Below are 22,050 nucleotides of genomic sequence, written 5' to 3' on the forward strand. Positions count from 1 at the left end.
CTACATGTGTTTTGTGGATTGGAGAAGGCTTATGACCGCGTTCCTCGAGATATCTTGTGGGAGGTCCTCCGGGAGTATGGGGTGCTGGGGCTACTACTCCGGGCTATCCAATCTCTGTACTCCCGGAGTGAGAGCTGTGTCCGTATACTTGGCATTAAGTCAGACTCTTTCAGGGTTAGCGTTGGACTTCACCAGGGTTGTGCTCTGTCTCCACTCTTGTTCGTGATATTCATGGACAGAGTGTCAGGGCGTAGCCGGGGTCAGGAAGGCATTATGTGTGGAGGCAGGAGGGTGGCGTCTCTGCTATTTGCAGATGATGTTGTTCTTTTGGCGGAATCACATGGATGCCTCCAACGCTCGCTGGAGCGGTTTGCAGCTGAGTGTGAAGCGGTTGGTATGCGGATCAGCACCTCCAAGTCCATGCTCTTGGCCCGGAAAAGGATGGCATGCCCACTCCAGATAAGGGGAAAGGACCTGCCCCAGATGGAGGAGTTTAAGTATCTTGGGGTCTTGTTCACGAGTGACGGGAAGAGGGATTGTGAGATCGGCCGTAGGCTGGGACAGGCGGCAGCAGTAATGCGGTCACTGTACCGGACTGTAGTGGAGTTGAGCCAAAAGGCGAAGCTCTCTGTTTACCAGTCGATCTACATCCCAACCCTCACCTATGGTTATGAGCTGTGGGTAATGACCGAAAGAACGAGATCGCGAATACAAGCGGCGGAAATGAGCTTTCTTCGTCGGGTGGCGGGCTACACGCTCTGCGATAGAGTGAGGAGCTCGGTCATCCAGAAGGAGCTCAGAGTAGAGCCGCTACTCCTCCGCATTGAGAGGAGCCAGCTGAGGTGGTTCGGGCATCTGATCCGGATGCCCCCTGGACGCCTCCCGGTGGGGGTGTTCCAGGCACGGCCTACCGGGACAAGACCCCGGGGTCGCCCTAGGACCCGCTGGAGGGATTATGTCTCCAAGTTGGGAGCGGCTTGGGGTCCCCGGGAATGAGCTGGAGGAAGTTGCGGGGGACAGGGTCATCTGGGATTCTCTGCTCTCCCAACTGCTACCGCCACCCTGTTTGGACTAGCGGGCAACGATGATGATGATGATGATGATGATGATATTGTGTTGTTTAAGTGTTCCCTTTATTTTTTTGAGCAGTGTAGTATTTACAACGAAACTGGGGCTATGAAGTCAAAAATGCACTTTCAGCAACTATGTTAATGACATTTATGATGGAAATTGTCACATAATTTGTTCTACTTCTTGTTGAAATTTTGTAGACCTTGAATAATCATCTAATTTTATTTATTCATTGATTACATGTAATGTTCTTAATTTTATTTACAAGTAAATTTTGAATTTTTGAAAAAAAAAATGTTTATTACACTTGAAATGTATTACATACTGTATATGTTAGGTACTTTTGACCTACAATTTGTTCTGACATTTATTTAACCGCACAGCATGTATTTTTTGAAATTCTTAACTTTTAATGAAAGTTAATGAGTTCCAAGTCATTTCGGACAGTTTCTATTTACCGATTCATCATGAAATTTCAAAGTAAGACAGTTAATGAAAGAAAAAATACAAAAAAGGAGATGCAAGGTATCTCATTCAATACAGCATACAATGTATTTTGTTACTTGTAAGGACAGTTTTATCTTTTTGGTGGCAGTTTTGGACTGAATACTGCCAACTTGCTGTAGTTAGGGGTAATAGTTTTAACACCTTTCTCTTCAATGAGACGTGTATAATGTGCTAAAAATTGTTAGGAAGGAATATATATATATATATATATATATATATGATATAATATATGATATACATTGCTGGGCATGGGCTTTCAACATGAGACATATCAGTGCTGTATTGTGATTAATGCCACTTTTATTAGGGAAATAAAACTATTTACATTGTACACCAAATGTTATTCGTTATTCTTTCCAAAAACTCCTTAGATCCAAGATTGCTCTACGTGTTCATGCAAACCACTTCAAAAGTCAAGGAGCTTTCTTGCAGCTTTTTCTTTAGTTTTGTCACTACACTGGCACTGGCTAGTAAAGAGTTGTAAAAAATAATCTTGATTTGATATTGTTTTCTGTTTAGCTGGGTGATGCTACAAAATCCAGTATACACGTTTTCTTTCCCCCCAAAAACCAAACAAAAAACACAAGCATCTTCAATAAAAAAAACATTATATACTTAGTTGACATTATTTTAAATAACATTTTAGATGAGAGCAAGTTTGGGCCAATTCTGTTGGTCCATTTATCATATAATTTTGTAAAGGACAGGTGCTGTGTTCAAATGACCTGGAAAAAAAAAACAATTAAAATGGACATTTATTTTAACAGCGATGATCTGTAAGAATTGACAGCAGTCACAAAAGTAGTGTATGAGGTATATTTTCCCTAGACAAAGTGTCGAGTTGAAACAATACGGTCTGCTTCAATGCCACTTAACTTGGGTTTTTGTTTGTATACAAGTACATATACACTCACTGGCCACTTGCATCTGCACTCATTGTCTGTTTTGTGCTCCATGTACCATACAAAAGAACCTTGTAGTTCTACAATTACATATTGTAATCCATGTTTCTCTGCATCATTTTTTTGGTCAAAAGAAAAAAAAAATCTGAATAAAAAGGATACGCAGGACCACAGAGCAGGTATTATTTGGGTGGTGGATCATTCTCAGCACTATAGCGACGCTGACGTGGTGGTGGAGTATTAGCATGTGTTGTGTTGGGATGAATAGATCAGACACAGCAGTGATATTGGAGTTTTTAAACACTGTGCCCACTCACTGTCCACTCTATTAAACACACCTACCTAGTTGGCACACCTTGTAGACGTAGTCAAGGACAACAGCTCACCTGTTGCTGCAAAGTTTGTTAGTCAGCCTCTAGTCCTTCATCAGCAGGCCAGAGGATGCTGCTGGCTGAGCACCAGTGAGCTGTTTAAAACTCCAGCAACAGGGCTGTGTGTGATCCATTACTGTACTGAGAATGACCCACCACCCAAATAATATCTGCTTTGTGGTGGTCAGGGTAAATGCAGAATTAGCAAATGAGAAACAGATGGGCTACAATCCATAATTGTAGAACTACAAAGTGTATAAATGATAAACAGACCTCATAAAATAGACACTGAGCACTGATACAATGCATGTGTACCTAATAAAGTGACTAGTGAGTGCAGACATCAACTTCCAACAGCAGGACCCTATAATGATCACCAACCTCTCCACTGCTGCTTTTGTCCAGTGGAGGGCACCAAATGACAGTCAAGAGTGTCCACTTTGGTGTGAGTCTCCAGGTTTACACTTGTAACAAGCACACAGGAGAGTCATGGCTTCATTTTACGGTTGGTTTAATCTGAACTGAACTCAAATTCAATGAATACAATATTCAGTGAAGTAGAACAAAAATGGTACTATTTATCCTCTACTTACCCATGTAGGTTACAGTATAAAGTGAAAGGTAAATTCTTGTTTCTCAGCTGATTAATACATAAGCTACAAACTCCTCAGCAAAAAAGTAGCAACCCAGCTAAAAAAGGCACCTGAATTTTATCAGATAAAGAGACTTTATTTAAAAGCAGTAACTTTGTGTTTTGCCTAAAGGCAATAAAAGCTATAAAAAGGAAACAACTGTAGTGAGCCGAGTCTAATAGTAAACATAAGAGAGACTGTCTTACTTGAGAATAAATGGGATTAGACAACATAGCAAGTAAAAAGATTCTTATAGAATCAAAGGTTGTCATTTTCACTGATGTAAGGTGAAGTAAAGATACATGAAATTATTTCAGATTCATTCAACTACAAGATTACCTACAGATAGAGAAAAAAAAAAAAAAAAAAAAAAAAAATCACTCATACAAGCATAATTTTAAAACAAACATGAAGGCAATTGCTAAAGCAGTAGTTAGTCCATTGTATGCCACCGCCTAGAATGTTCTTCTGCTAAATGTGCTTGTAGCCTCAGTTTTTTTTTCTCATCGTTCTGACTGCTTCAGGGTTCCACAGCCCTTTTGCAGGTAGTGTAAACAGTTCAGCCCTTAAGACCTCCTTTTCTTTCAAAATTGGAGAAAAAAAAAGCAATTAAAAAAAAATCCACATATGATCCTCCCATCCCACAAAGGGCCCATCATTAGGAAACTGAAGAGATGGGGTTCACAGGAGAGCCCATTTGAGTCAGTACTTTGTCCAGCCATTGGAGTGGACCATGCAGATGAACTTCTATCCAGCAGGGAGTGCTGGTCACATCTTGTCGGTGATACTCCGCCCCCCAACCCTGATGAAAGAGAATACCGAATATAGTTGACACGTTATAAACTTGTACGAGGAAAAAAAAAGGGTGTTTAAAAATGAAGAATTATTTACATTCCGTAAGTGCTATATTAACTGGAAAAATACCTTTACAAAGCTCATGCGAATGGTACACATCTTGGTTAGTTCATAGACAGCCTCAAAGCCATGATTAACAGACTGAGCGAGGAGCTGGGCAAACTCCTGGTTGTTGAAGATCTTGAGGCTGCAGCCACTGGGGATCTTGCAGACAGTGGTGGGGTGGAAACCATGGTGGTAGTTGCAGTTCCTGCTCTGGACGAAAATGCTGGTATCGCTCAAACACTCAGCATACACCTCCCCTCCAACATAATACAGATGGACTCCTGTGAATTGACAAAGGTAAAAAGAAAACATTTTTTTAGAAATCAAATAGGAACCAAGAAAATGTTTTAATTGGCAGTGATTATGAAATGAGTTTTAATTTGCTATTAGTAGCTGAGCTCTTGAATTAATGAAATCGAAAATCACTACATAATTGGATTTGAATGAAAAAAGAAAGGAAAAAAAAAAAGAAGCATAGAACCACTGAGCTTTTCAACTTCGCCTGAGCGCAGAAAAAGAGCAAAACACACTTGCTGGAGAACATCCTTAACTTTGCGCATACCTTTGCCAATATGGCGGCGGGTGTTTTCAATGGTGGAGTTGCGATTGACGTTGGAGAGCAGGCCCAGGCAGAAGCGGTTCTTGTTATTGGATGGGTCAGTGAAGCCATCCACCAGCACGCTGGTTGAGGAGGCATGGTAAGCCTCACCCACACGATTATTCAGCTCATAGTACACAATGGAGCACCAGTGGCTGGGCTCCTCGTACTCGACAGGCTGCACATCTGATGGGAGGACAAAGTACAGTTTAGGGCAGTGAAATTTACAATGCTGGATATATTAATGATTTGCAACATGAACTAGCAAGGGCGCAAAAGATACGGCAAAAATATAAACTATGATCCTTGAAAGAAGTCTTTGTACAATATGCATCATGATATTTAGTTTTTCTGGAGATTGATAAGTTGGAACGAAATAAATAAATAAATAAATAAATAAGCAAGCAAGCAAGCAAGCAAGCAAGCAATAGTGGTTCCACATTTAACAATGCTTGTATTCAAAGTTTCATATCGCTGCTGTCAGAACAAAACCTCAAATCTCCAAAAAGATATTTACATGAGAAAGACATATTTTAAAAGTAAAGTACATCAATGTAACACATTTACCAAGTAATTTTGGGTCATTTCTTCTGGTTTACACATTGTAAGATTTACATACAATCAAGGGCAACAGACATTTTCAAATTGTCAAAAAAACTGAAAAAACGTTTTGTTTCAAAAGCAGTAATATACTGCACTTAATCCAAATAGACTGGAGCAATTATTCTCTCCGTGTAATAAAACAGTGATATGCATCATATGGTCAAAATAGCTCAAAGTGTCTATCATATTAACGATAAATATTTTCTAATTGCCCACCCCCAGTGTACACTCAGCTCCCATGTAGATTTATTTAATGATGCTGATTTACAATTTAATATGCTCACAATATTTTGACCAGAATTTGAAAGCCAAAAATCATTAGTAATTATATACACAAGTTTATGTACACACACACACACACACACACACACACACAAATCGGACTGACAAGACTGGAGCTGGGATGCTGGAGTGACTGTGACGAATGATAAAACACTGCTGGTGCATTGCAACCTTTGATGTTCAAATGAATTTAGATGGCTTAATAGAACGCAGCTGATGGTGCCCAACTCCACAATGCATGTTGCCACTCAATGTTACACTTTTGTACACCGTGATGTGTTCTGCACTATTGTTATTGTCACACCTCTATAAACTAGACAAAGCAAACTATTAAAACAAACAAGCACAACTCTACATCAACTACAAAGCACAGTCATAAAATCACCCAAACAACCATTATAGTGTAACCCATAGCACACAATTTTGTGAGAGGATAGGATGCTAGTTGGTTGATTGCAGCCCATCAAAAATGGAGGTTGTGCCACCCATACCTCCTCTGGGCATGTTCTGAGGCACCATGCTGCTGCCAGTGTCCATGGACTGAGAGCCATCCTGCCCCATCTGCTCTTCCGGAGGCATATAGGCAGGGGGAGGGGTATCAGCTAGAAAAAGGACACCACAAAGAAAGCAGTTAGAAGTAGACACCACTGCCAACAAATGGTTCATCCACATCAATACCCTGGAGTGAATGTTTCAATGGATCTTTACCGGAAACCCTCCCACATATTATGGAAAGCTTTTAGTGTTTGATTTCACAAGTCTCTGACATCAAACAGCCATTCTAAACCACCCCATCACCCATCGCACTTCCCACAAGGAGATCTGGTTCCATCAAAATGAGAAAAAGTAGTTTGATTGAGGAGGGAGGAACAATTTACCATGACAAACAGATGCTATAGCTATAAGCCATATATGGCTCACAAACAGTCATGCATCCTTTCCACTTACCACTGTTTTAATCCACACAGTCATTATACAGACAGGACATGATGAGGTACATGTATGAGCGTATAATAAATTGACAGATGACCTTTATTTAAAAGTAACTCTGTACCATCATGCAGTGCAATCATTTAGCTTAGTGATACAACACAATCAGTATAGTCAAACATAAATAGCCACTAGTTCTACATAATCCCTCAACATACCCCCTGGCATCACTCTCCATGAAGCTCAGGAAACTTGTCTCACATGAGCCAGGGGCTGCAAGGGCAAAGCTGATACAATAATGAACTGAGCAACCGAGATGAATAAAAAGCAGCTTTACTCTCTCTCTCCGACCGTTATAAAACATTAGCGTTCCTTACGCCTGACAGCACCCAGCCTGCGGATGCAGGCATCAGCAAATCCCACAGATCCAGAATGGGGAGCGGACAGGCTTGTGCCCAGCGATGGGCACTCACCAACACCACATTCATCTCATTGGGCTTTACTGTGCTGCTTAGCTAGCATTTCAATTGTTCATGACAGGGCCCTGTACTGTACAGCTGACCATCATAACTCATCAGCTTTTTGTACCACATAAATCAAAATAATTAAACTTACCCATCTGATCAGTTCTGTTCATCTGTGTTATATTTACATACTGAAAACCCTAGTGCACTCTATACATGCCATTTTAGCTTCATTTAATATTTACATACCACTCCAGTGCCTGTAATGCTACTAAAACGAACAACTGATAAATTCCTTGTGAAGATGTTAATTTTTGCTTTAACACAGTTCACATTCTGCTGCAGTGAACTATACTTTGAGCAGACAGAACTGCAAATGTGAATACCTGGGAGCTGGAAGGGGCTGGATGGCCCTGAGCTGGCAGGGGAGTTTGGATATGTGCCGCTACTGGCAGGAGAAGGTGGGTAAGGTGAATTTGGAGAGATAGGGAAGGAGCCCCCTCCACTGTGCTGCTGGAAGGACTCCGGGAAGGTGGCGTTCAGAGGCATATGTGGCTCGTTGTGGCTCAGGTTGCGGAACTGCACCAGAAGGCTGTGCTGGGGGTTGAACTCGCTGTGTCTAGGCACCAACACAGGAGGAAGTACTGATGGTGTAGAGGAAAAAAAAGTGAATAAAATGCATTTCTATATATGTGTGAAGGGTTTCATCTCAAAATGCCACTTTCATTAATTCCTTTTTTCCATGACACACATTGCTGGGAGAGGGCTTTACACATACAAGAAATTTTAATGCTAGATTATAATTCCTTTACAAAATTACAATTTATATTATAACCCTTTTATCAGAGAAATAAAAATGTGCCTTTGTTGAAAAAGTGCATAATATATCATTTCAGGTCTCCTCTTCCTACAAATGAATATATACTACATTTTGGACAAGAATTGGAGAAGAGTTTTTGTAAGAAATGCATTATATACTCATTAATATATTACAGGTTTATTAAATATTAATATTTAAATATATTAAATATTAATACATGTTCTTTTTTATAAACAGTATGTGTGTCCCACTATGTCCAAATACACGCTTTAAAATTTGCTAACAACTACATGTATGCATGACAACTGATACATTGCAACGAGCAAGCTCTGGTTTCATAGTTAGAGTGAAAGCAAAACAGCCTTGTTTCTGTGTTTTCTGTCTCCTACATGTCATGTGATATCTGTCCTTGAAAACTTTAATACAGTACTCCCTATCCACAGCTTTTTCAGAGCAGAGTGCAGCACAGGTTATGCTAATCAGGAGGCCTTTCAGAGGCATGAGGAATTTGATAGTCCCAACTGGAAATTCTTAATGAGAATCAAATTTGCTTTTATTGTGTTGATAAAACCTGTTCATGAAATGCTTTACTCCATGTGATACCAAGTTGTCAGGGCTTACCAGGACTTTCCACCCTCTTGTAGTGGTAGGGGTTGATGCATACTTCTTTCTGTTTAGAGCCGAACGGATATTCACACACCTCCAGGGGCTTGAGTTCATGGTGGGACTGCAGGTCAGGCCAGCGCCACACACGGCAGTAGATGACGTGAGGGAGGCCCTTCCTGTGGGACACCTGCAGGCGACCGTCTAGAGAGCGTGGGATGGTCACACATTTGCTGGGCTGCCCAGGGCTGCTCAAGGCCTTCTCCAGGTCCTCCATGGCACCCTTCTTCTTCTTCAGTTTCTTTACCAGCGCATCCACAGCCTTCTCAGCCCATTTCTCTTCTTCATCACCCTGTTTCCAGCCCAACAGGCGTTTCACCGCTGGGCTGGTGAAGGAGAACAGGCTGGACATAGAGGTCATCACACCAGGAAGAGGGAGTTGAACCGCTAGACAGGCAGTACTGGGCCAGGAGGATGGCTGTGTTTGTGTGTATATGATAGGGGGTATTTAGGGAGTGGAGGGGCTTTAGCCTTGCGCAGCCAAGGACAGGAAACAGAGGCAGGACGCAGCTGCTGGTGCTCAGGAAGGCCTGCGGTGGAGGGGGGGCGGGATGGGGGATGGGGTGTTACCGGGTCACAACCACTCGAGAACTGATGTAAAGGGCAAAGCAGGGAATGAACTGATGCTTGCAACTGCTCTTAAACTGATGGTTAACTGCAGATCACATGGAGAGCAGCTGGACTAATCCATGCTAAACACAGGATATGCACAGGGAAAGGGCAAATTTATGGAACAGCACCTGCAAAACAGTGAAAAGTTGCATTAAAACCACAAATACAATCTTCTGCTTAGAAATTCTCCTTACACCATAAAAGTCTTTGAATTCAACTCGACACACTTGCACAAAACATTGCTCAAGACTACAAGCACAATCATCTACAATTCTCATACAGATGTACTCATGCAAATCACAGGACCGCAGTGAACAAAGAACTCCACCATCATGCTAATACAAGTTGAGGGATACAAAACATTCAGACCTGGATATACAGTCATTTTCAATATGATATTGCATGATGATCATTTAACTGAGTGTCATAAATCACATTTTGATTGAATCAAACGTGGCATTGATTTGAGATCGCTTGCACAAAGGTGGTGCTCGGCTGTGTGCAAGCGCTCAAATCAATACCACATTTGATTCAACAGATCCTACACTAACAGTTAATATTCTTGTTTTTCTATCTTGGGGTCCATTTACTCATACTACAACCACTGACCAGCCATTTTAAGGCTGTTAAGCAAAAATACAGCAACGTATTATGTATAAATTGCTCAAAAAGTACATTCACTCACACAAAAATAGTTTACTAAGAAATTGTGTTTAACAATCTGAGACACAAGAAAGATACTAGAGATCCTGGAGCAATTTAGCTGTCTGTCTAAATTCTCGACGACAGACTACAAAATCTATGCCATTTATAACAATATCTTCACCTGAAAAGTTTGGCAGACCAATATTTGTTATGATATGTACAAGAGAGTCCTATTCAGTCTTTCAAAAGGAAAAAAAAGCACTCATTTTGACAAGTGCTGCCTGGGAAGTACCCGTTTACCATGTGTTGTGGTGCGCTATAACAGAGCACTATTGTGTTGCATCTGTAAGCAAAAGGCTCTCCATGCCCCACCCAGGGAACTCTCAGAGCGAGTCAGCAGGACAGACAGATCCCAGCTGCTGGAAACGTTGTGAGCAAAGCAGGACAAAAAGGATATCAGGCCACTGTGAGCCACTTCCTGTAGCCACATCCCTTCCCCTTGACCTCTTCTTCAGCTGCCAAACATCAGCCCAAACCCATCAGGAGAAACGGTTACTATTCAGAGGACACCCAGGTCCATGAAGACATGGTAGCAGTAGTTAACATTTACAAACAACACTATAACAGCAAACAGCACCATTAATCATTTGGGAACATTTTTGAGTGACTGGACAGAAGACGGCAGAGTCCAGCTCAGCCAGGAATGATACAGCTCCTCTCTGTACTCTAGCTGCCTAAAGTAGGTCATCTCTTCTCACTTCTGCCTCAGCCCCCTCAGAACCCAGGGCTGTCCCTCTGTTGTCCAGCCCCTGCACGGGCACTGGCAAGCAGACCACTGCAGGGGTAGCAGAAGCAATCAGAGAAGTCAGGCATTACAATCATTAAAGCAATGGTTCAGTGAAAATGTGAAATTATGCAATTTTCCTTTTACCTCAAAGACAGTAAACTGGACAAGACGTTTGATATTGAAAGACTATTTTTTTTGTGCAAATTTAACTTTCCAACAGTATAAGTCCAGTCACCTAAGGTTTTTAATGTGTTTTATTCAACACATTTCATATTTAAAGCCCTCCTTATCAGCAGCAACGAACACTTCAACGATCTAGATTTTTGTTCCAACCACAGTGAAGCTTTAATCGTGCGTGTCTGATGACAGTAATACAATAACCTTTACTACAGGAGGCATAGGACATGGCTTCTAGATATACAAATGCAAAAGCTCTACACATAAACCCACTGCCTATAGCCTAGAACAAACACACTAAATACAGCCTACAATAGCTGTCCACCTCTTATGTTCTTTACCCTTACATTTTCTGATTGAAAGCCAGTCAAAGGCATTTACCTCTACTGATTTTTCCAGTCTTCATGGACGACTTCCCACTGTGCTAAAGCTCATCTACCGGAGTAGGCCTTACAGAAACCTTAATGGTGTTGGAAAAAAATAAGGCTCGCAGTTGTAAATGCAGCCCTACCATCATTATGTAAAAAATGAGCATAACTGACTGAGTGCAGGCCAAGCATGGCCCAGACAAAACACATATAAAGCCCTGACACGAGCAAACATCTGTGCTACGCGATCTCTCTCTGAGCACAAGATCTTCATAACTGGCTTCGCAAAAAATAAAAATAATGGGGAGATGTCACACCCATGTACAGCTGAGGTGCAGTGGGGTTTAATGGGCTTTGTTTTATTAGTCTTGACACCATACAGCCCCATGTCCCTGAAGACTTACATCATCCTTACAAATGGGGCAGCCCCTTTTTTCACAATGCAGTAATGATTACTGTTCTACTACCCTTTTGGGACTGAACGCAGAAGAGTATCTTCCAAAAGAGTCTATTTCGGACGATTACCTTATAAGCTTACTCCTGAATTTTCTGCATCAGGAGCCAAACCCTTTAACATATATCTTTCAACATTCTTGCAACAGGGACAAAGAAAGCCTAAAAGAATAACAGAAATGTAAAAAGCACATTCACTAAACATACACAAGAGAGATACTACTTACTTTACTTGAAATCAGATGTTATTTCAGGTACCCAGAGACGTTCACTGGAGACAGAAAAGTCTATTGATAACAAAAGGAAAGCAATAACAGCACATTAACCCACCAATGGCTTGGAGAAAAGTCATTATGTTTCATTTATGCCTTGAATTAAGACATTAACACATTCGTTAAAACGCAAAGTGCCCTGTCTAAATATCATCTAAAAATCATCTAAAACAACATTTCAACAGCAGAAAATGACCACCTGTGTGTAAAACACCTGGTCATTTGCAATGTCTGGTAAAAGTATCAGTTCAGTAGAGTAACAAGAAATGGACAAAAATGAACATACGTTGAAGTAAACAAACAAAAACTCAGAGGTGGAAAATTCAAGTCCAGAAAGTAAAAATCCTTCCCAGGATTTCATTCCAACAGCCTGGCTTCTCTAGTTAGGATCAAACCACCAGCAGAGCTCTCCATGGAGTTGGAACAAAAACCTGGGAAGGATTTTTACAAAAACTATAAAACTAAAACAAAAACTGCAACTGAACATCCGAAACAGTGCACTGAAATTTAAGCTACAATACTGATGTACCCTTCTTCAAGCATCTTTGAAGATTTTGGTAAAATCCATAATACAAATAAAAAAAGTTACTGATGCGATTTAAGTTTAGTATCCAATGCATATTTTAATTGTGCTTTTCTGACATTTATATTTCTGTTTTGTTGAAATTTAATTACAGGGGAGGTGAGAGGGAATTGAAAATAGATGAAACAGTTCAGATTTTGTATCATTTACAGTTCAGTTGCAGAATGACATACTCTGTTTTGTTAGGAAATAAAATTTGAGTAAACCTCTACAGAATATAACAACAACTGACATTGTATTGTATTACACCTCCAAATCAACATGAATTTAACCTCAGAACCCAAAAGAAAGTTAACCCAAAAGCTGTCAATTAGTACAGTCCTAATATACAGGATATATTTCAGCAACTATACCAATCATGATATCCCAGTCCTACTCACAACGTGTGTAACATTGACTTTGACATTGAAATTGTAATTCGTTTGGGTTATTTTATCCTTCAGAGCTAAACTTCAAGTGCATTGCTATATGTTCACATCACCTGAAACCCAGGCTGCTTGTGCCAGGTTAAAGAGAAGGATCTGCTCAAACCAGTAAGTAAATGACCACAGTGTACTTAAATCAATGACAGCACGTTATAAATGAATGTGTTTGGGTTTCTCCCCGATTCCTTACAACAGAACTTTGTCTCGTCTTCTTTAAACCTTAAAGCAGCCAATAAATCGATTTCACACAACCAGTTCAGCACGCTTAAAATAACCCTCATAAATGATTTCTCCAAAAGACCTGCACTAAAGACATGCCACTGAAATGATATTCACAGCAGTGGCTTGGTAGTCAAAGACTATGAGCACAGTGATTGTTATTTGATGTTTCACACATTGTGCTGCACTGAATTCAACTCAACTGCACTCTTTACAAAGAAACATCCAGTTGGACAGTGTTCTTTAAGTAGTGATACCCATGACAACACCCATGAATGTGCTTTTAAAAATCTGTACTGTAAATTACCACAATACTTAGAAAATATTGTTACATAGCCCACTCCCACAATCTGAGGTTTGATAAATTGGACCAGAAAAAAGAAAAAACCCAGAGTACTGCCATTTTTTAAAACTGCACTAGTTACCTGTCCACTAGAGAAAAAGAACAAATCACGCTCTCATTGCAGTTGTAAACTGTTCTTTAAGTAGTGACGGGATCCACAGTGAGCTCATAACTTATCACGATAATAATGAAATTTCCATATTGCCCACTACTACCTATATCTGTCTTTAAATCCTGAATATGTTGACCGTGCCTTGGGATGTACTGAGGTCACCAAAGCCCAACACTTTCCAGCCAAGACCAACAAACCCAAACACTGGCTGGGTGCGCCATAACCAGTCTGATTTTGGATCACTCTCTCATTTGGCCTGTCAGTTTCGCTTCTGAGCCTTTTAATGCAAAACAGCCTGCGTGTGTGTTTGAGAAGCCCGGGTCTGTATGTGTAACACGCATCAGACAGCATGTAGTAAGATTAGGCAATATTTAAACTGATGAACTCCTAGACGGGGCTGTGTGTGTACAGCACAGAGATAAGCTATCTGCACAGCGGTAAGGTTAGGAAAGCAAGCTATTGCCATTAAGAGTGCATCTACACACATTTTATCAGTATCAGAGGACAACCACTGATGTTAGCTACAGATGTAAACCATTTTTAAAACGACGATTACTCTTTTCAAGGTAAAGTCATTGCCAAATATAGAACGACCAACAAAGCTACATAAATAAATCATAGATTATATAGTTTATATAGTTATATAGTATATAGTCACAAAAGAGCACGAATAACACAAACGCTGCTGTAGATGTTATTGTTAAGTTGAGTACTGGTCAGAGGTTGTTGAATAATATCCATATCACCCATTTCAGCAGTGAGGCTGATGTCGCTGTAGTCTGTTGGTATGAAAGGCATATTTCTCTTTCTTATGATGCTCAACTGCATACACGACTGTATGTGTACAGCACAGATATGCCTGCAGCGCTTGGGTTTAAGTTAGACATGCCAAACCGGATTGAGTCGTGATAATATGAGGTAGATATAACTCTTCTAACTTAATAAAACCATCCATGACTAAGTTTACTGGCTATCAAACAGTAGCGGCCAAGAAGACACGCCACGACACGCATCTGCAGCTCAGCTTGTACTCGAGCTGCTGCCTCACATCATCGGCACTGTAACGCTACTTCACACAAACAGCCGCCGCCGACGAGGCTATTAAACGGGGTTCACAGTTTTATCCCCTCCGCTCCAAACTCGCTTTCTAACCGGGCAACAACGGTATGCAATTAGCCAGCCGGGCTAGCTGCGAACAAGCTGGCTAGTAAGCTAACTAACGGAGTTCGTTGTTCCCAAAGTTGGTGCTGGCTAGCTGTTAGCAGGGTTAGCACCTCAGTTAACGTGAAAACTTTGCGGGCCACCGTTTACAGAGTCAAATAAACGACAAGCTGCAGTATGACTAAAAACATCTACACAACATGTTCCGTAAAAAGAGATTTCTGGGTCATATATTTTATTTCAAAGCAGCCCGGCGACACATTAGCACAAAAAGAATTAGCCAGCTAGCCAGGGAAAACTTTTTCAATCACTTCTCGACACCCCGCCACCCGCCCCCTGCGGAAAACAGCCCAACAAACTAGCCATCCCGGGTCAAATAAACTGGTTTAAGAGCCTTCCAAACTTGTTTGTCTGCTGGTGGATTATCAAAAGATTGCATACCTTTGATAAATGTCGTACCGCTCCTCGACCTTTCCTCTGTTTTACTAACACCAACATGAAGGAGGTTTTTTTTTTCCCTTTTTTTCTATCCGTCTTTCCCCCGCTCCTCGTCTCTGCTGCCCTGGCGTCAAAGAGACTGGAGCCGAAGAACCTCAGTCCATATCCATCCGCCCATTTGACAGTCGCTCTCTCTGCTGGGTCTCAGTCTTATTTGCTAGCTGGTGTAGGTAGGGATCAGAGGTGGGTTGAAACTAGCTGCGTTTACTGAGTCGCATGTACTCAAATACAAATTTTTTTTTGAGTATTTTAAAATGCTAACACTTTTGCTTGTGATTAAGTATGTTTATGGAGAAAGGAATCTACTCTTTTACATTGTTGGATTCAGCATCTTTACTCCTTTTCGATTGGTCACACCTCTGATTTTGGAGTTTTACCATTTTCCTTTAGATCACGAGGATCCAAAAGAGAAGAATATCACCTTCAGTTCTCATGCTGAGAGATGAAAGAAGTTCCACTGCAGTTCTAAAGGCTCAGTAGTGTTTTTTGCCTGATCCTGTTGTACGACTACAATGTCTTAGGTTGAAAGCTGAAAGACACAACTATTTCTAATTATCCAGCAAAACCTAGTGTGCATCAAAAAATGCACACAAATGCCTTTCCATCAGTATTAAATAAACCACCAAATAAATGAACCATTTAGCGGAATATCTCTGTGTGTTTATGTGACACAGAAGGTACTAGGAAAAAGTAGTTCCTATCATGTGCATTTATAATTTCAAAAACACATTAAGTTTCATAAAAAAGACAGATTTTTAGTGTTTTATCCCAGCCAGTTTACTGCTTAAAGAATATATTTCCATGTCAGAATCGACCCTCAAAAAGAAACAACAGGATTGCAAGTATCAATCCGCCCATTCCCATCTAGATGCACTTCACAGACAAATATCACGACAGTATTTTGTGCATTTGGTGTTAAAACAAGTCTAACTTGGCTTTGCAGAAAATAACAGTTCAGTCAATTGAACATGAGTCTGAAACTTTAATGCATTCTTCCTCCATACCATGATGTATTTCTGAGGGAAACATGCCATCGTAGAGTGTTTGCTCTCGATGACAGGTGGAGGTGGAGGTGGCGGGAGAGGGAGGCGAAATGTGATATTATTGGTCAATGCTATTTTACTCCACCTGCTGCTGCACAGTGGTGAAAGCAAAACTCAGAAGAGATTTTTGTAATTTAGCTATGTTAACTAACGAATTAACCTGTGCGTTTAAGTCTTCAAAGAGTGAATTACTGAGGGGCCTAATTAAAGGAGTGGAAGAGTACATTGAGTCAAGTAGGTGGTCAAACACGTTTGCTTTAACGCAGATGCTGCTATGGTTTACATTTTTTAAAACGTGTTATTAATTTAATTGGTTACTCTTCCACTGTGACTGTGTGATGTTTTTAAACTAGGTTTGCCCGCAGGCCTGTATGCGCTGGCATTTTTGATTCTTTGAGTCTTAAGTGTAAAATGTCATTCTGTTTCTGAGTAAGTAGTCCACGGATATCAACTGTGGCCTTTAATAAATATTTGAGAAGAAGTGTATTTGACTGATTGCTCGTATTACTCCACCGCGCCGAGTTACAGCAGTCGTGTGTGAATAGCGGCGTGTTGGCGGAAGGACACCTTCAGTCTGCACTTTTTTCCAATGGACCGTCCTGGCTGTTCTGCAGCTGCGTGACGTCACGCACTTTGGCTCCACTCTGTCTGGCTTTGAAAACTCTACAAGACGGGCGACCAATCAGGAGGCGCGAGGCTGCGCAGACGCACGAGGTCATTATTCTGTTTAATTGATTTATTTAACCAATTTGGAGATTGTTTTACGCGTTTTTCTGTCTACGTACCTGTCCGTCTGATTTCCAGTGATTTCCGATGTTTTGATAAGTGGAATTTACCCAGTTTTATTCGCTTAATTTGGGCGTATAATATTGAAACCTGGTGGTTGCACAACATGGACTGACATTTGGTGCAAAATGCCATAGTGGTATCATTAAATCCGTATCTATCTATCTATCTATCTATCTATCTATCTATCTATCTATCTATCTATCTGTCTGTCTGTCTGTCTGTCTGTCTGTCTGTCTGTCTGTCTGTCTGTCTGTCTGTCTGTCTGTCTGTCTGTCTGTCTGTCTGTCTGTCTGTCCATCCATCCATTACATTCTGCACAATTTAATCACTGAGGTGACCACTTTAAAGTGATGCATTATCAAGAAACTTACCGACTTGGATTTCTTCACAGTGGTGATGATAGGAACCAGTGTTCTTGATGTGTACAATAAAATACAGGCCATTTTTTACTACCCAAAACCACCAGTGAACCTAAATATATCTTTTAAGTCTTATAGGTAACGTAAGGTTGATAATGGTAAAATAGTGATAGGACTGTTTTGCCTAAGAACAGCCTGCATGTACGTCTCTGCCATTACGGAATTAAAGTTTTAGGCCAAAACTTTCCGCAAAACTATTGTAAAACAGTGCCTCAGGCACCTGGCAGCATATTCATAGCCATTCTGTGTTACAGCTTTTTGTGATGAAGCTTTTAGAGGCATTTAACACATCAGACGTCTGGTTCTTATCACCACCACTGTGAACAATTCTGACTCTGGAAGTTTCTCTAGAACAGAGAATTCTACTTCAAACCACTCTGAATGACTTAATTTACATTTAACGATTCATTTACGCAGACAGTTTGAAAAAGTGGTGGTATCCCCCTTTTAAGGCCTGTTTGTAAATGAAAAAGCATATGTTGCCATGGCGTTGTAACACAGTGACCTTCACATCAGCCTCATTCAGACTTTTTAAAAATAATTTTTACAGCATCTACATTCAGCTGTAGATCTATAGTGATATACAGTGAGACCAAAGCTGGTGGTTACACAACATGGGCACATATAGCCCATTTGGCACAGAATGTAATTTGTTGAATCAAATCAGTATAAAATTGTAGGCTAGAGCAATTTACAATACAAATTCCAAATCTATGATAATAAAAGGTAATCTGGTATCTTGTAATGTTCCATGAGTGTCCAGCAGGGGACAGTCTTTGTCTAGAAAATTCACTGCCAAAGCAGGACATGGGCCTTAGCGAGCAGTTGAGGGCCTACTTGAACACCGATGCTTCTGAACTCTAAAATTGTATGCTGTGTTGTATTTTTATATTACTAGTATTCTTACCATGAATGATGCTGACTTCAACTGTATCCTATTCAAGTATTATAGTCCAACACACTTATCACATGTGGATCTGACTGTCGGGCCTCTGTAAATGAGCCATTACCTTTGTTCTGCTTTCATGGAAGAGTGGTTTGAGCGTTAAAAAGCACTGAATTCATCTCCATAGGGAGCCACACAGCAAGATAGAGATAGGAAAACCTTACATCTGGTCTGCTTCTCAGTCCTTTGATGTCAATTTGGATAGACTGTGAGAAGATTTACATGCCCATGGATGTTTTACATCCTGCACTGTTTATCCAATATAACCATCCTCTAATGAAAAAAAAAAAAAGAAATAAAAACAAACTTAAAAAAAATATTATAATGTGTTTATGTATTATGTGATCAAACTGGGATCAGCAATCCCATTTTGGTAGTTATTTTTCATTAAAGAAATCTTCATAAGCAGAAATTTCACCTTTTTTCCTGTAACTCACTGTGATTGGTTTATTCACTCAAACAGATGCCACTTAAAAGAAGTCATCACTGTGGTACTGTTATCGTTATAGCAACTTTCTTAATTCTGTAAAAGCATATAGACTGTGATGATAGTCTCATCCTGTGAGTTTTGCAGTCCCTGGTGCTCTGAAACTCCAGACTGCTCTCACTGGGTGTCCAGCCTGCAGTATAAGGGAGCTATTGTGGGTACAGCCCACACAGTAAAAGGCCAGGTCAGAGAGCAGCAGCTGTAGTACAGGTCATGTATGCTGAAGAAAATTTCAGACCTTAACAAAAACATCTGCCTCTGCCTGTTACAGGGGAGCCCCTGTATTGTAATCACAGCAGAGAAGCCTATTCTTTGATGCTCGATGGTTCTCATCAGTTTATCACCTTTTTTATGTAGGTTTCCTAGCAGATAAACCAAACACAGCCTGGTGTTGTTATTGTAAACCGTTTCTTTCTTCAGTGAGGTCACGTCTGGCTAAGAAGAACAGCTCAACAGCATTTGAAAAGTTGAGTAAATAGGAAATCTATGACTTGCATGAAATTCTTATGAAATTCTGCTAATGAGGCATTGGTTGGATTCAATTTGAAGCTTTTTATGGCCTTGCCTCTTACTGTCTTTTATTTAGGCTACATTTCTTACATTTCTTCTGTAACCTTCATTCTGCTGAGACTCTAACTAATGTTTCCTATGGGTTTTTGTTCCTTTAATCTCCTTGAACAGCAGTGTGGAGTTTGGCACATGGTGACTCCAACACCACATTATAGCGAGTGTTAATAACTCTGCATATGTTTCACATTACAGACAGCTTCACACACTGAGCTAGATTCCATAAGTCATCTCTATGTCAACAAGGGCCAAAGGAAGACTCTCCCTCCAACACACACAGCTAACACTGAGTTAGTAGCCCTGTATTTTCTTAGACTTGATGACTAAGGTTACAAACATACAGCACTGAGCAAACATCAGAGATCAAATATTTTTTTGGTATTCAGTGTGTCCACCTTTCGCCTTTATTGTGGCTTCTGTGTAGACATTTGTTTTCAGTTTTTCAAGAAATCCAAAGAGATATTTTCCACCCAAAGTTACCTCCAAAGTTCAGTCTTAGAAGTTGGTTGCTGTGTTCTCACATTGCAACTAATCCCAAACACATTCGATGGTGTTGAGGTCTGGGCTCCGGGGTGGCCAGTCCATTGTTGTAAGAACACCAGCAGTCTTTGCTTGATTTGTAAATTTTCTTTTTTTGTTGTCTATTTCCTTTTCCTAGTAACATCTTCTTGATACATGTCCTTTGAGACCCATAGCATTGAGTAGTCTTCTCACAGTGGAAGGATGGACAGAATTCAGTCTGAAGCAGTAGTGGAGCTTGATTTTCTCTTATGATTTTCTCCACTTATTATTCTGAAAACATTTCATTTTGTATGTCTATATTTTTTACAAATGGCAATTATGGACATTAAATAAAGGACAAATATAATGGTCACCCATTGCTAACAGTTACAATTGATACAATGGATACAATTAAGGACATAGCCATGCAATCTTGATAGGCAAGCACTGCCTCTAGAATGTGTAATACTGAAGAGCTCAGTGACTTCAAACATAGCACTATCATAAGATGCCACAAGACAGTTTGGGAAATTTCTGTGATATTATATCTGCCCTGGTTAACTGTAAGTGCTATTATTGTGAAATGGAAGTGCTTAGGAGAAATACTAGCCACAAAGCAGTAGACCACGCAAACTCACAAAGCGGGGCCACCAAGTACCAAGTGCACAGCTCCTATCCTCTGTTGAATCACTACAAGTTCCAAACTGACTCTTGAAGCCAAATCAGCAGAAGAACTGCACATCAGGTGCTTAAGGGAATGGGTTACCATGGCCAAGCAGCTACAGACAAGCCAGACATGCCAGGAAAACGCTACCTATCAGAATGCATGGTGCCAACAGTAAAGTTTGGTGGAGGAGGGATAATGATCTGGGCCTGATTTTCAGAGTTTGGGCTCAGCCCTTTAGTTCCAATGTAGGGTAATGTTAATGCTACAGCATACAAAGGCATTTTAGATAATTATATGCTTCCAAATTTGTGTCAACAATTTCCAGCATGACTATGTCCCTTTGCACTAAGTACATCCATAAAGACATGGTTTGATAAGTTACAGCCGCAAAGGTTGGGGGGTCAGCTTCAAATGAATCCCCATGGTTTTGAAAGGAAATATCCCACAAGCACATATGGATGCGGTGTGTAGTTGTCCACATGCTTTTGGCCATATAGTATTTCTAACGATTCCAAGTTTGTTAATCAAAATAACTTAAATTCAGATTTTTTGCAAAGCTCCACATGACAGTTAACTAGAGTGTAGTGGATTTTAATAGCAATATGGAAATGACCCAGAAAAATAAAGTTGTCTTTATTAAAACTGCCTAAATTAGAAGTAAGGAAACCACATGAAACAAGCTGTCCCTTGCACTCCTTTCCACATAGTGACATTTGGTTGCTGTGCAATGTATCTTACACTGTTTAGGTTTTCAGTAAGTGTGTCTGGCAGGCTCTCGGCAGCCTGACAGCTGGCTGTGTTAGCCCGCTGGTCTCCTACAGCTTATACAACCTGCCAGTGTCTGGCTCTGAGAGTAAAATCTTGCTGGAGTGTTTCAGTCAGACCTGTGGCTAGGCTGCCAGCTGAGAGCGAGCTACCGTGCACATATGTTTTCTTCCCTGTCTTCATTAGACACACAAACCCTTGGGCTACCATAAGACCCAGACCCAGAATTATGGTGCTAAAGCATATTTAAGTGTAGTACAAAATGTCATGCAGGCTTTATGTAGTTTGTTCTTTAATGTGAGGAAGTGCTCATTAGAGTGAAACTTAGCTCCATGAAAAAAAATGTCTTCAGCACACTTACTAAAAGGCCACTGCTGGGACCACCAATCCATTCCTTTAAAGAATACCTGCTATTAAAAATACATTCTAGGCCAGTTTATTTCATGAACTTCTTAACTTCAAAGGATG

At 40.5% G+C, this 22,050-nt stretch overlaps 1 protein-coding gene across 2 annotated transcripts; it reads right to left on the reverse strand.

Moving 5' to 3' along the window:
• Positions 1 to 1,858: 1,858 nt before the first annotated feature.
• On the reverse strand, positions 1,859 to 15,496 carry smad5 (SMAD family member 5). Of its 2 annotated transcripts, XM_017690001.2 has the most exons (8): positions 15,342 to 15,496; positions 12,013 to 12,072; positions 8,702 to 9,483; positions 7,647 to 7,904; positions 6,358 to 6,468; positions 4,946 to 5,167; positions 4,408 to 4,664; positions 1,859 to 4,285 (listed from the first exon to the last, which is right to left on the reverse strand). In XM_017690001.2, exons 3-8 carry the CDS (start codon positions 9,102 to 9,104, stop codon positions 4,142 to 4,144), a joined length of 1,395 nt encoding a protein of 464 aa, XP_017545490.1. In that variant the 5' UTR covers positions 9,105 to 9,483; positions 12,013 to 12,072; positions 15,342 to 15,496; the 3' UTR covers positions 1,859 to 4,141. The 2 variants fall into 2 exon arrangements, with proteins under 2 accessions (XP_017545490.1, XP_037396480.1); XM_037540583.1 differs by lacking the exons at positions 12,013 to 12,072; positions 15,342 to 15,496 and having other exon boundaries at positions 8,702 to 12,001.
• Between the last annotated feature and the right edge of the window lie 6,554 nt (positions 15,497 to 22,050).

The sequence above is a fragment of the Pygocentrus nattereri genome, chromosome 8 (genome assembly GCF_015220715.1).
Source record: "Pygocentrus nattereri isolate fPygNat1 chromosome 8, fPygNat1.pri, whole genome shotgun sequence".
Lineage (NCBI taxonomy): Eukaryota > Metazoa > Chordata > Actinopteri > Characiformes > Serrasalmidae > Pygocentrus > Pygocentrus nattereri.